At 49.0% G+C, this 14976-nt stretch overlaps 1 protein-coding gene across 5 annotated transcripts in view; it reads left to right on the top strand.

The window, feature by feature from the left end:
• Window positions 1-14976, top strand: part of Wdr7 (WD repeat domain 7) — a 314228-nt gene that overhangs the window by 71438 nt on the left and 227814 nt on the right. For all 5 annotated transcript variants that reach the window (XM_004654764.2, XM_045134797.1, XM_045134798.1 and 2 more), the window contains one exon: window positions 14083-14849. In XM_004654764.2, coding sequence (XP_004654821.2) covers window positions 14083-14849 — 767 coding nt within the window. The remainder of the gene's footprint in view (window positions 1-14082; window positions 14850-14976) is intronic.

The following is a 14976-nucleotide window of genomic DNA, read 5'->3' on the forward strand; positions in this document are numbered from 1 at the left end:
TCTTTTCATTTAAGATCATTTCCTCCTGCCTGAAGGACTACTCATTTATTTATTTTTTGAGGTAGGGTTTCACACTAGTCCAGGCTGACCTGGAATTCACTATGTAGTCTCAGGGTGACCTTGAACTCACAGTGATCCTCCTAACTCTTCCTCCCGAGTGCTGGGATTAAAGGCATGTGCCACCATGCCCAGCTTTTAGTTTCTCTTTAGTACAAGTATGCTGACAATGAATTTTCTTACTTTTTGATTGGTCATTCTGCATTCTGCTGGCCTTCCCTGCCACACAAGTCTGAAACTGTCTTTTCCCAGGCTGTCTGGATATAAGAAGGCTACTGGAGGCAAGTTGTGAGTGTATGAGCTTGTACATGTAAGTTTGTGTGAATTATGTGTGCATATGTATATTTCATAGCTTAAGATCAGTTTTTCAAAAAGTTTGACTTAGTTTAAGTGTCCCACTTTAGTTTGAAAGACGTGGGTTTTAGAGTCCTATTAGTGCAACAGAAATTATTTCATTAAGTAGTAAAACTGAACTTGAAACTAACCAGATATCTAACTCATAATAATCACATCTGTTAGTGATTCCAACAGTTTTGTTTTTTCCTTTCTTGGAGGATCCTTGAATTAGACATGCCTGGATTTATTATGGTGGGTGTGTAATACCATCCGATAACGGCGTTTCTAGGAGAAGACCTGCCCAAAGCCCAAGCAGCCCCATGCCTTGTTGGTTGGATGCCTTACACGTTGTTCATGCTCAGTGGATTCGCGAGTGGAATCTGTTAGTCTATATTAAGTACAGTTCTTCACATTCTCCGAAAGGAAAAGTGGTTTCCCTTGGAAACACATTAACAGAAAGGGCACTGTGCTAAGAATAAATTGTCTGTTAGAACCTATAGGGAATACAGTATGGGAGATGTATATTACCATCCTATCTCAGTCAGAGTACAGACTGTTTAGGGGTGTGAGGTGTAGGAAACCTGAGACTGTCCAGCAGCAGATCTTTGTTGCCTGAGTGTGTGACACTACACTTAGCTCTCGTTGTGAGAATTAGGAAGTGATAGAAGTGTAAAGATTTGTACTAGCTATTAATGTTTTAGTGCTTTGCAGAAAGCAGTGATTTCTTCTGTCTTCAGGTACCTGACAAAATCTGTTCTTTATTAGACTATAGATAGGATTTGAAATCTCCTGACTTTTAAGCTGCTTTTAGAAATAATTGAATCAATCACTCTAGGTCAGCACACATTGATTAACTTCTAGGTGCTGTGTTGGGCTTTAGAGAGGCAAATGAATATGGCGTGATATTTACGAAGGAGATATGAGCAGATAATGCACAATGCACAGTAGTGTGGCTGAGGAGTGAGTTAGTATCACAGAGTCACAGAGGTCTGTCCTAGCTCGAGGGAGTCAGAAGGAGCAAGTGGGATCGAGTCACATGGTTGATGGAGGTGGGCTGAGTGCTGCGGGGCAGGAGGCCATCTCAAGAGGCATGGAGAAGCCACTGCCCAGTCACTGTTAGTGGAGGCTCAGCAGAGACACAGGCAGTGGGAAATGAGGCGAGTTCATGTTATACTGTGAGCAGATGCTTTGATCTCAGTGGCTTCCAGACTTTTAAAAACTAAGCTTTCGAGTCCTTCCTCAAATGGAATTTTACATGAAAGCCAGTCAGTAGAATTGGTAAGAAGGAATACAGTGGAGAATTGAAAATCAGTAACTGAATTGAGTTGTATTCCACAGGAACTGGCAATTGATTGGGTGTAAGTCATATGGAAGTTGATTCAAAGATCAGATAGAATGCAACTCTACAAGTGTGATATCCAATGTATATACAGGCTTGTAGGGCCGATGAAGAGCTGCTTGTTTGGTTTGTGGTAACCTGAGGTTCTTTTTTTTTTTTTTTTGGTTTTTCGAGGTAGGGTCTCACTCTGGCTCAGGCTGACCTGGAATTCACTCTTTATTCTCAGGGCGGCCTCGAACTCTTGGCGATCCTCCTACCTCTGCCTCCCGAGTGCTGGGATTAAAGGCGTGCGCCACCACGCCCGGCTCCGGGGTTCTTTTTTTTTTTTTTTTTTTTTTTTTTGGTTTTTCGAGGTAGGGTCTCACTCTGCTCCAGGCTGACCTGGAATTAACTCTGTCATCTCAGGGTGGCCTTGAACTCATGGCAATCCTCCTACCTGCGCCTCCCGAGTGCTGGGATTAAAGGCGTGCGCCACCATGCCCAGCACAACCGGAGGTTCTTATGGGTTATTTTTGTCAGGCAGTGAAGGTATAAAACCTGAGGGGGTTGTGGTGAGGGGACATACACGTTGAGAAATGTTCAGAGGTGCCTGACTGACCCAGGGGAGGAGTGACATGGCGTCTGCGGAGGCAGGAGAATGGGTTGGTACACAGAATCAGGGCTGTGAGGAAGGTGTTAATGCAGTGTTGTGTACTTGTCAGTCAAGTCATTAGGGCAGGGCATGGGCCAGAAGCCTTATTGTGAAGGGTTAGGGTACACAGGGAGAGGTGGAACTGCAGAAGTTTGTAAGAGAAGGGAAGGAAGGAATAGAGCAGTTAAAAAATATAAGAACATGTGCACACCCGCGTACACACCTACCCCCACACACATGCAGATCGAGCAAGCTAGAGAATGGGTGCACCAGGGACTCCAGTCACTGCAAACAAAGTGGGATACATCTGGCTTTATGTGGATACTAGGGAGTTGAACCTGGGTCCTTTGGCATTACAGGCAAGTGCCTTAACTGCTGAGCCATCTCTGCAGCTCTGCAGTTGGAGGTTTTGAAGACAGTTGAGAAGCCCTCTGGGCTGGGATGAAGAGCTGGTGAGAGGAAGTCTAAGACCAGGAGGAGGTTTCATTGATGAATGAGGGGATTCAAAGGCAGTCGCTTCATTGTAGAAGAAAACCTCATTTTCTAAATTGAAAGGAAAGAGAGCAGGTTGGGTGCTTGAATGGGAGTGTGTTTCTGGGGGCAATGGATGGAAACTGCGGGGGAAAAAAAACATGTCTCCCAGAAGTTTAAGTGAGGTTTGGGGGAGGGAGAAAATGACGGTGTGAGTAGGGAACTTGAAAGTGGCACAAGCTGGGGATTGAAAGCTGATCCAAGAAAGGAAGAAGGCACACTGGATTTGTAGTTAAATAGGTTGGCGTCTGCTGGGATAAAAGAACATTACTACTGGAGAACTACCCTTTTGTAGGTGAGAGGATGGAAGGGAAGCAAGTTGTGAAAGATACAGCCCTTCTCATTTGCAGTGCCTAGAGGGCCTGGTTCCTGTGTATCTGAGCCCTGGTCCCAGGGCCATTGTTCCTGCCAATCTGCCCTGTGTCAGGCTGTCGAGACCTTCCTCTCAGAGCCTCTGCTGCTTTGTGGTTTTGTCTTTGTGCCACCCCAGTGCCTGTATGGACACATGGATGTGCCTCTCCCCATGTCTGTCTGGTCTGTCTGTCCGTCTTAGTCTCTGTCCATCTCAGCCTCTTCTAGTTTTAGCCCTGGTCACCGAGTTGGATACTTCATCTTGGGGTGTCATCTGCATTACGACATTTTAGTCCCTGATTGTTGCTGGTGGGAAACTCCTGACCCTAGAGCAGCTTATAGATTGGAGGGGAAGCTCCACGATGGCACAGAAAACGATGGCATGAGCAGAGGGTGGACGTCACCTCCTGGCCAACATCAGTAGACAACAGCAAGGGGAGTGTGCCAAACACTGGGAAGGGAAAACTGGCTATAACACCCATAAGCCCACCCCAAATACACTGCCTCCAGGAGGCTCCAATTTCCAAATTGCCATCAGCTGTTGACCTAGCATTCAAAACACATTAAGTTTATGGGGATGCCCCAATCAACCCACCACATTGATCTCTAACCTCTGGATGCTGTTAGCACCCTCTGTACCTTTACTCTGTCTTTCACGTAGTTTAACTTTAATTACATTGTTGAAAATCTCCAGAAACTGGAGTCTCATACTAACTCATGAGTAGAAACAGCAAAGTACAAAACGAGTCTCTTAAGCACAATTAAAAAATTGTGCTTTTAGACACAGCCAAGTGATCTTTGGTGGGGGAGAACTGCTCTTCCACACTAAGAGAGCCTTAAAGGATCATAGGACATTCCTCTTGGTGTTTAAAGTGTCCACTGGGGCCTGAACAGATGGCTTAACAGTTAAGGCGCTTGTCTGTAAAGCCTAAGGACCCAGATTTGATGCCCCAGTACCCACATAAGCCAGATGCACAAGGTGGCACATGCGTCTGGAGTTTGTTTGCAGTGACTGGAATCCCTGGTGTGCCCATTCTCTCTCTCTCTGTTTGCTTTTCCCTCTGTCTTAAAAAATAGTTAAAGGAAAAGTATCCACTGGATCACTGTAGGTAACTGGTAATTTCCCTTTCCCTCTTTAGAATCTGCCTTCTAGAGCCGTGAGCCCTGTGCTTTCTAGAACTGCTCTGAGCACAGGGGCGTGGCAGGCAGACATGGGGACCTGTGTTCTGTATTGTCACGCATGACTTGCTGTGGCCCCCGAGTCACTGACTTTTCATTTAGCTTCAAGTTTGGGATAATTGGTTTGTAATGAAGTAAAATAAATGTTCCTTATTTGAAAACATTTATCACAATAGGTGTTCACTACACACTAGTTTAATACTCTTGATTGATGATTGATTCATGCATTTGTTCAGCACATGCTGCGTGCAGGCTGTGACTTAGGCTCTAGGCAGGAACCAGTTGGAGAGTGCATTAATCACACCCACACCCAGCAGGCCTTTGCACAGAGCATTTCCTGCTTGGGCACGCAGACATGAATGTAGTTCATTGTGGTGAGCCTCAGATTGCTAAAGGTAGGACCTATGGAAGAAAACCCAGACAGATGAACACCCTGCCAGGAGGGCTTTCCTGAAGAGACAGGCTATATGTCTGGATGAGGAGAGGGAGGGCAGCCCAGGCAGAGGCCATAGTGCAGTTGGGGTGTGGATGGTGAACGTGTGTAGTGGCAACAGTAAGTGAGCCAGTGGGATTCCATGGGCAAAGATGGCAAGAGGTAGGTTAGAATTGATTGGAGTGAGAGGATTTCTGAAATCAGGGGTTCCTTACCACATCATCCCAAGTAAGTAGAAGATTATTAGAACAGGGTCTGTCTACTTGGCTGTTCTTTACCCCTTTTCATTTCATCACTTTTAGTCTTGCACTTTTTATTCCAAGTCAGTTTTCCCGAATCTCACTTAGTGTTACTTCCTTACAAATATGTTAAGGTTTTGACCTACCCAAAAGGGCATGTTAGTGAGAGAGAGTTTTAGTTTCCTGTGGATGGTTTTAACTCTCTTTATTTGTATCTTTTACACATTGGAGATTTAAAAAAAATTATTTATTCATTTGCAAATGGACAGAGATGGAAGAGAGACACAGAGAGAGATGGGCTGGTAGAGCCTCCAAACAGATTCCAGATGCATGCGCCACTTTGTGCATCTGGCTTTATGTGGGCACTGGGGAATCAAACCCAGGTTGTTAGGCTTTGCCGGCAAGCACCTTCACTGAGCCTTCTTTCCGGCCCCCCATTTGAGATTTGAGTTCAGTTTTTTATTACGTCCCTCCTTCCAGGGAAGGAAATGCTCCTCATGTTGCCCATTAGCTGTTGACCTAGGAAGCCTTTGTTTCTTCTTTTTTTTTTTTTTTTTTTGGTGTTTCAAGGTAGGGTCTCACTCTGGTCCAGGCTGACCTGGAATTCACCATGAAGTCTCAGGGTAGCCTCGAACTCATGGCGATCCTCCTACCTCTGCCTCCCGAGTGCTGGGATTAAAGGCGTGCGCCACCACGCCCTGCTTGGAAGCCTTTGTTTCTATTCAGAAGGTGGAAGGTCAGATGCTGGAGAGGTGGCTGATTCTTAGACAAACCTCTGTAGTTGAGGATGGTTCCTGGTCAGGGTTCTTTGGTGACTTGGCCCTTTGTTTAGAGATTGAAAATCTTGGTCTGGAGAGATGACCTAGTGGTTAAGTCACTTGCCTGCAAAGCCAAAAGACCAAGGTTCAGTTCCCCAGGACCATGCATCTGGAGTTTGTTTGCAGCGGCTAGAGACCCTGGCATGCCCATTCTCTATATCTATTTGACTCTTTCTCTCAAATAAATAAAAATAAAATATCCAAAAGAAGAAAAGAAAATCTCATGTATATTTCTAGTCTCTTACCATGTTTATAACATTTGGATGTTATTTTTTAAGTCTATTTTTATTTATTTATTTATTAGAGACAGAGAGAGAAAGAATGGGCATGGGCATGCCAGGGCCTCCAGCCACTGCACATGAACTCCAGATGTGTGCGCCCCCTTGTGCATCTGGCTAACATAGGCCCTGGGGAATCAAGCCTTGAACCCCGGTCCTTAGGTTTCACAGGCAAGCGCTTAACTGCTAAGCCATCTCTCCAGCCCTATTTTATACTTTTTTTTTTTTTTTTTTTTTTTTTTGGTTTTTCGAGGTAGGGTCTCACTCTGGTCCAGGCTGACCTGGAATTAACTCTGTCATCTCAGAGTGGCCTTGGACTCCTACCTCTGCCTCCCAAGTGCTGGGATTAAAGGCGTGCGCCACCACGCCCGGCCTATTTTATACTTCTTAATAAAAGCATATAAAAGGAAATGAGAAGACATGAACTATATAGAATCATTCATACCTAATCAGAAACTATCCTATCCAAAAGCAAATATTTAAGATAATTAGTGCATTGTCTAATTCCAATGTAAATAAATGGATTCTCTTAAAGAACTCTTCCCAGATGCTAGTCTGAAGTAACACCAATGCAACAGCAGGGGGCACCAAATACCCATTTCCATCTGTCTTGTTTTTGTGATTTCTGCTTCTTTATCTCCTCTTCTTCCCTACCTGATTCTTTTTTCTCAATACTTATAATACTTACAGTGGAAACCATACTGTTTATACCTTCTTGCCCTCGTGAACGATACATTCCCGCATTCTCACTGTATTCACTGTTGACTGTGTGGTCCTGTGTGCCCTTCTGAACCATTCATTCCTGCATTCTCACTGTGATCACTGTGGACTGTGCGGTCCTGTGTGCCCTTGTGAACCATTCATTCCTGCGTTTTTACTGTGATCTCTGTCACTGTGTGCTCTTGTAAACCATTCACTCCTGCATCCTTACTGTGATCACTGTGATTGTGTGGTCCTGTGTGCCCTTGTGAACCATTCACTCCTGCTTCCTTACTGTGATCACTGTGACTGTGTGGTCCTGTGTGCTCTCGTGAACTATTCACTTCTGCGTCCTTACTGTGATCACTGTGACTGTGTGGTCCTGTGTGCTCTCGTGAACTATTCACTTCTGCGTCCTTACTGTGATCACTGTGGACCATGTGGTCCTGTGTGCTCTTATGAACCATTCATAGTTGCGTCCTTACTGTGATCACTGTGGACTATGTGGTCCTGTGTGTCCTTGGGAATCATTCACTTCTGCTTCCTTACTGTGATCACTGTGACTGTGTGGTCCTGTGTGCCCTTGTGAACCATTCACTCCTGCTTCCTTACTGTGATCACTGTGACAGTGTGGTCCTGTGTGTCCTTGTGAACCATTCACTTCTGCTTCCTTACTGTGATCACTGTGGACCGTGTGGTCCTGTGTGTCCTTGTGAACCATTCACTTCTGCATCCTTACTGTGATCACTGTGACTGTGTGGTCCTGTGTGCCCTTGTGAACCATTCACTTCTGCTTCCTTACTGTGATCACTGTGACTGTGTGGTCCTGTGTGCCCTTGTGAACCATTCACTCCTGCGTTCTTACTGTGATCACTGTGACTGTGTGGTCCTGTGTGCCCTTCTGAACCATTCACTTCTGCTTCCTTACTGTGATCACTGTGGACCATGTGGTCCTGTGTGTCCTTGTGAACCATTCACTCCTGCGTTCTTACTGTGATCACTGTGACAGTGTGGTCCTGTGTGTCCTTGTGAACCATTCACCCCTGCTTCCTTACTGTGATCACTGTGACAGTGTGGTCCTGTGTGCACTCGTGAACCATTCGTTGCTATATCCTTACTGTGATCACTGTGGACTGTGTGGTCCTGTGTGACCTCGTGAGCCATTCACTCCTGCATCCTTACTGTGATCCCTGTGGACCAGGCTTGGGTGTTCTCCTGGAGCTCAGCAAGAAGGGAGGGCATGGGTTGAGGGAGGGAGTAGAAGGAACATGATCAAGATGGTACTACATTTAGGAAGAAATCAAGCCTTAGATGTGTTCTTTATTGAGGGGAAGGAAATTGGTAAAGGAGGAGAAGTTGGTAGAAAATCAGGAGGATTTAATGGCACTGTAACATAAAGAGTCAGCAGTCGTATTGACCAGTATCTTTGTCAGGTAGAGGACTAGCACTGTGTTGAGCAGTGACTCTCAGGTAGAGGACCAGTGGCGGTATAGACCAGTGACTTTCAGGTAGAGGACCAGCAGTGGTGTAGACCAGTAACTGTCAGGTAGAGGAACAGCACTGTGTTGAGCAGTGACTCTCAGGCAGAGGACAGCAGTGGTGTTGAGCAGTGACTCTCAGGCAGAGGACAGCAGTGGTGTTGAGCAGTGACTCTCAGGCAGAGGACAGCAGTGGTGTTGAGCAGTGACTCTCAGGTAGAGGACAGCAGTGGTGTTGAGCAGTGACTCTCAGGCAGAGGACAGCAGTGGTGTTGAGCATTGACTCTCAGGCAGAGGACAGCAGTGGTGTTGAGCAGTGACTCTCAGGCAGAGGACAGTAGTGGTGTTGAGCAGTGACTCTCGGGCAGAGGACAGCAGTGGTGTTGAGCAGTGACTCTCAGGCAGAGGACAGCTGTGGTGTTGCGCAGTGACTCTCAGGCAGAGGACAGCTGTGGCGTTGAGCAGTGACTCTCAGGCAGAGGACAGCTGTAGTGTTGAGCAGTGACTCTCAGGCAGAGGACAGCAGTGGTGTTGAGCAGTGGCTCTCAGGTAGAGGTCAGTAGTGGTGTTGAGCAGTGACTCTCAGGTAGAGGACAGCAGTGGTGTTGAGCAGTGACTCTCAGGCAGAGGACAGCAGTGGTGTTGCGCAGTGACTCTCAGGCAGAGGACAGCAGTGGTGTTGAGCAGTGACTCTCAGGCAGAGGACAGCAGTGGTGTTGAGCAGTGACTCTCAGGCAGAGGACAGCAGTGGTGTTGAGCAGTGACTCTCAGGCAGAGGACAGCAGTGGTGTTGAGCAGTGACTCTCAGGTAGAGGACAGCAGTGGTGTTGAGCAGTGACTCTCAGGCAGAGGACAGCAGTGGTGTTGCGCAGTGACTCTCAGGCAGAGGACAGCAGTGGTGTTGAGCAGTGACTCTCAGGCAGAGGACAGCAGTGGTGTTGAGCAGTGACTCTCAGGCAGAGGACAGCAGTGGTGTTGAGCAGTGACTCTCAGGCAGAGGACAGTAGTGGTGTTGAGCAGTGACTCTCAGGCAGAGGACAGCAGTGGTGTTGAGCAGTGACTCTCAGGCAGAGGACAGCAGTGGTGTTGAGCAGTGACTCTCAGGTAGAGGTCAGTAGTGGTGTTGAGCAGTGACTCTCAGGCAGAGGACAGCAGTGGTGTTGAGCAGTGACTCTCAGGCAGAGGACAGCAGTGGTGTTGAGCAGTGACTCTCAGGTAGAGGTCAGTAGTGGTGTTGAGCAGTGACTCTCAGGTAGAGGACAGCAGTGGTGTTGAGCAGTGACTCTCAGGCAGAGGACAGCAGTGGAGTTGCGCAGTGACTCTCAGGCAGAGGACAGCAGTGGTGTTGAGCAGTGACTCTCAGGCAGAGAACAGCAGTGGTGTTGAGCAGTGACTCTCAGGCAGAGGACAGTAGTGGTGTTGAGCAGTGACTCTCAGGCAGAGGACAGCAGTGGTGTTGAGCAGTGACTCTCAGGCAGAGGACAGCAGTGGCGTTGAGCAGTAACTCTCAGGTAGAGGACAGCAGTGGTGTTGAGCAGTGACTCTCAGGCAGAGGACAGCAGTGGTGTTGAGCAGTGACTCTCAGGTAGAGGTCAGTAGTGGTGTTGAGCAGTGACTCTCGGGCAGAGGACAGCAGTGGTGTTGAGCAGTGACTCTCAGGTAGAGGTCAGTAGTGGTGTTGAGCAGTGACTCTCAGGCAGAGGACAGCAGTGGTGTTGAGCAGTGACTCTCAGGCAGAGGACAGCAGTGGTGTTGAGCAGTGACTCTCAGGTAGAAGTCAGTAGTGGTGTTGAGCAGTAACTCTCAGGCAGAGGACAGTAGTGGTGTTGAGCAGTGACTCTCAGGCAGAGGACAGCAGTGGTGTTGAGCAGTGACTCTCAGGTAGAGGTCAGTAGTGGCGTTGAGCAGTGACTCTCAGGCAGAGGACAGTAGTGGCGTTGATCAGTAACTCTCAGGCAGAGGACAGTAGTGGTGTTGAGCAGTGACTCTCAGGCAGAGGACAGTAGTGGTGTTGAGCAGTAACTCTCAGGCAGAGGACAGTAGTGGCGTTGAGCAGTGACTCTCAGGCAGAGGACAGCAGTGGTGTTGAGCAGTGACTCTCAGGCAGAGGACAGTAGTGGTGTTGAGCAGTAACTCTCAGGCAGAGGACAGTAGTGGCGTTGAGCAGTGACTCTCAGGCAGAGGACAGCAGTGGTGTTGAGCAGTGACTCTCAGGCAGAGGACAGTAGTGCTGTTGAGCAGTAACTCTCAGGCAGAGGACAGTAGTGGCGTTGATCAGTAACTCTCAGGCAGAGGACAGCAGTGGTGTTGAGCAGTGACTCTCAGGCAGAGGACAGTAGTGGTGTTGAGCAGTAACTCTCAGGCAGAGGACAGCAGTGGTGTTGAGCAGTGACTCTCAGGCAGAGGACAGCTGTGGCGTTGAGCAGTGACTCTCAGGCAGAGGACAGCAGTGGTGTTGAGCAGTGACTCTCAGGCAGAGGACAGCAGTGGTGTTGCGCAGTGGCTCTCAGGCAGAGGACAGCAGTGGTGTTGAGCAGTGACTCTCAGGTAGAGGTCAGTAGTGGTGTTGAGCAGTGACTCTCAAGCAGAGGACAGCAGTGGTGTTGAGCAGTGACTCTCAGGCAGAGGACAGCAGTGGCGTTGAGCAGTGGCTCTCAGGTAGAGGTCAGTAGTGGTGTTGAGCAGTGAATCTCGGGCAGAGGACAGCGGTGGTGTTGAGCAGTGACTCTCAGGCAGAGGACAGCAGTGGCGTTGAGCAGTGACTCTCAGGCAGAGGACAGCAGTGGTGTTGAGCAGTGACTCTCAGGTAGAGGTCAGTAGTGGTGTTGAGCAGTGACTCTCAGGTAGAGGTCAGTAGTGGTGTTGAGCAGTGACTCTCGGGCAGAGGACAGCAGTGGTGTTGAGCAGTGACTCTCAGGCAGAGGACAGCAGTGGCGTTGAGCAGTGACTCTCAGGCAGAGGACAGCAGTGGTGTTGGCAGTGACTCTCAGGTAGAGGACAGCAGTGGTGTTGAGCAGTGACTCTCAGGCAGAGGACAGCAGTGGCGTTGAGCAGTGACTCTCAGGCAGAGGACAGCAGTGGTGTTGAGCAGTGACTCTCAGGTAGAGGACAGCAGTGGTGTTGAGCAGTGACTCTCAGGCAGAGGACAGCAGTGGTGTTGAGCAGTGACTCTCGGGCAGAGGACAGCAGTGGTGTTGAGCAGTGACTCTCAGGTAGAGGACAGCAGTGGTGTTGAACAGTGACTCTCAGGCAGAGGACAGCAGTGGTGTTGAACAGTGACTCTCAGGTAGAGGTCAGTAGTGGTGTTGAGCAGTGACTCTCGGGCAGAGGACAGCAGTGGTGTTGAGAGTGACTCTCAGGCAGAGGACAGCAGTGGTGTTGCGCAGTGGCTCTCAGGCAGAGGACAGCAGTGGTGTTGAGCAGTGACTCTCAGGCAGAGGACAGTAGTGGTGTTGAGCAGTGGCTCTCAGGTAGAGGACAGCAGTGGCGTTGAGCAGTGACTCTCAGGCTGAGGACAGCAGTGGTGTTGAGCAGTGACTCTCAGGTAGAGGTCAGTAGTGGTGTTGAGCAGTGACTCTCAGGCAGAGGACAGCAGTGGTGTTGAGCAGTGACTCTCAGGCAGAGGTCAGTAGTGGTGTTGAGCAGTGACTCTCAGGCAGAGGACAGCAGTGGTGTTGAGCAGTGACTCTCAGGCTGAGGACAGCAGTGGCGTTGAGCAGTGACTCTCAGGCTGAGGACAGCAGTGGTGTTGAGCAGTGACTCTCAGGTAGAGGACAGCAGTGGTGTTGAGCAGTGACTCTCAGGTAGAGGTCAGTAGTGGTGTTGAGCAGTGACTCTTGGGCAGAGGACAGCAGTGGTGTTGAGCAGTGACTCTCAGGTAGAGGTCAGTAGTGGTGTTGAGCAGTGACTCTCAGGCAGAGGACAGCAGTGGTGTTGAGCAGTGACTCTCAGGCAGAGGACAGCAGTGGTGTTGAGCAGTGACTCTCAGGTAGAGGTCAGTAGTGGTGTTGAGCAGTGACTCTCAGGTAGAGGACAGCAGTGGTGTTGAGCAGTGACTCTCGGGCAGAGGACAGCAGTGGTGTTGAGCAGTGACTCTCAGGTAGAGGTCAGTAGTGGTGTTGAGCAGTGACTCTCGGGCAGAGGACAGCAGTGGTGTTGAGCAGTGACTCTCAGGCAGAGTACAGCAGTGGCGTTGAGCAGTGACTCTCAGGCAGAGGACAGCTGTGGTGTTGCGCAGTGACTCTCAGGCAGAGGACAGCTGTGGTGTTGCGCAGTGACTCTCAGGCAGAGGACAGCTGTGGCGTTGAGCAGTGACTCTCAGGCAGAGGACAGCAGTGGTGTTGAGCAGTGAATCTCAGGCAGAGGACAGCTGTGGCGTTGAGCAGTGACTCTCAAGCAGAGGACAGCAGTGGTGTTGAACAGTGACTCTCAGGCAGAGGACAGCAGTGGTGTTGAGCAGTGACTCTCAGGTAGAGGACAGCAGTGGTGTTGAACAGTGACTCTCAGGTAGAGGACAGCAGTGGTGTTGAACAGTGACTCTCAGGTAGAGGTCATTAGTGGTGTTGAGCAGTGACTCTCGGGCAGAGGACAGCAGTGGTGTTGAGCAGTGACTCTCAGGTAGAGGACAGCAGTGGTGTTGAGCAGTGACTCTCAGGCAGAGGACAGCAGTGGTGTTGAACAGTGACTCTCAGGCAGAGGACAGCAGTGGCGTTGAACAGTGACTCTCAGGTAGAGGTCAGTAGTGGTGTTGAACAGTGACTCTCAGGCAGAGGACAGCAGTGGCGTTGAGCAGTGACTCTCAGGCAGAGGACAGCAGTGGTGTTGAGCAGTGACCTCAGGTAGAGGACAGCAGTGGCGTTGAGCAGTGACTCTCAGGCAGAGGACAGCAGTGGTGTTGCGCAGTGGCTCTCAGGCAGAGGACAGCAGTGGTGTTGAACAGTGACTCTCAGGTAGAGGACAGCAGTGGTGTTGAACAGTGACTCTCAGGTAGAGGACAGCAGTGGTGTTGAGCAGTGACTCTCAGGCAGAGGACAACCGTGGTGTTGAGCAGTGACTCTCAGGCAGAGGACAGCGGTGGCGTTGAGCAGTGACTCTCAGGCAGAGGACAGTAGTGGTGTTGAGCAGTGACTCTCAGGCAGAGGACAGCAGTGGTGTTGCGCAGTGGCTCTCAGGCAGAGGACAGCAGTGGTGTTGAGCAGTGACTCTCAGGTAGAGGTCAGTAGTGGTGTTGAGCAGTGACTGTCGGGCAAAGGACAGTAGTGGTGTTGAGCAGTGACTCTCAGGCAGAGGACAGCAGTGGCGTTGAACAGTGACTCTCAGGCAGAGGACAGCAGTGGTGTTGAGCAGTGACTCTCAGGCAGAGGACAGCAGTGGCGTTGAGCAGTGACTCTCACGTTGAGAATTTGCTTATTCTCAGAGAAGAGTTTGCTTAAGTCATTGAAACCAATTATATCACTTCTTCCTGCTTCAATAATAAACTTCTCTCATTTGTTCTTAATTAATTGACAAGTTATGATTTTTTTAGCATAAAGTCCTTTTGAATAAGTGAGTTCATTTCTTTTACATTCTGCTACTTGGCAGGAAGTGTGCTAATTTTTTAATGGAGAGCCCTAAAAGATAACTTAATAAGCATTTTATTTCCACTGTTAATGTTCATTAGTGAATGTTAAAATTAATCACATTTATAACCACATTCTAAAAATCTTTGTTGCAGGGAAATTTGCCTAAATATTCTCATAACTCCCTGATGGTTCAAGCAATAAAGACAAACCTGACAGACCCGGACATCCATGTGCTCTTCTTTGACGTGGAAGCTCTGATTATTCAGCTCCTGACAGAAGAGGCCTCTAGGCCGAATACTGCACTTATTTCCCCTGAGAATCTGCAGAAGGCGTCCGGTAGTGCAGACAAAGGCAGCTCCTTTCTGACTGGGAAGCGGGCAGCAGTTCTTTTCCAGCAGGTGAAGGACACCATTAAGGAGAACATCAAGGAGCATCTGCTGGATGAGGAGGAGGACGAAGAGGAGCTGATGCGGCAGAGAGGCGAGGAGAGTGATCCTGAGTACCGGGCCAGCAAGTCCAAGCCCCTGACCCTGCTGGAGTACAATCTCACTATGGACACCGCCAAGTTATTCATGTCCTGTCTCCATGCTTGGGGCTTGAATGAGGTTCTAGATGAAGTGTGCCTCGATCGCCTGGGAATGCTGAAACCCCACTGCACTGTTTCCTTTGGTCTCCTGTCAAGAGGAGGTCATATGTCACTAATGCTTCCTGGTTATAATTTGGCTGCTGGTAAAACCCCCCATGGGAATGAAGGAGGAAGGAAGGTGACTGCAGCCGAGGGAGCAGGGAAGGGAACGTACGCAGTGTCTCGAGCGGTCACCACCCAACATCTCCTGTCTGTCATATCCTTGGCAAATACTTTAATGAGTATGACCAACGCGACGTTTATTGGCGATCATATGAAGAAGGGCCCGGCCAGGTGTGCTGACCATAATAGTTTGATTTTATTCTTCAGAAAAGCGCCTGTTCTATATTTGTCACTGTTTATTGATGTCTATCTTTTGGCTCTGCACATTCACTGTTCTAGTGTCACTTCACATTGTAAA

The sequence above is a fragment of the Jaculus jaculus genome, chromosome 15 (genome assembly GCF_020740685.1).
Source record: "Jaculus jaculus isolate mJacJac1 chromosome 15, mJacJac1.mat.Y.cur, whole genome shotgun sequence".
In the NCBI taxonomy this organism is placed as follows: Eukaryota; Metazoa; Chordata; class Mammalia; order Rodentia; family Dipodidae; genus Jaculus; species Jaculus jaculus.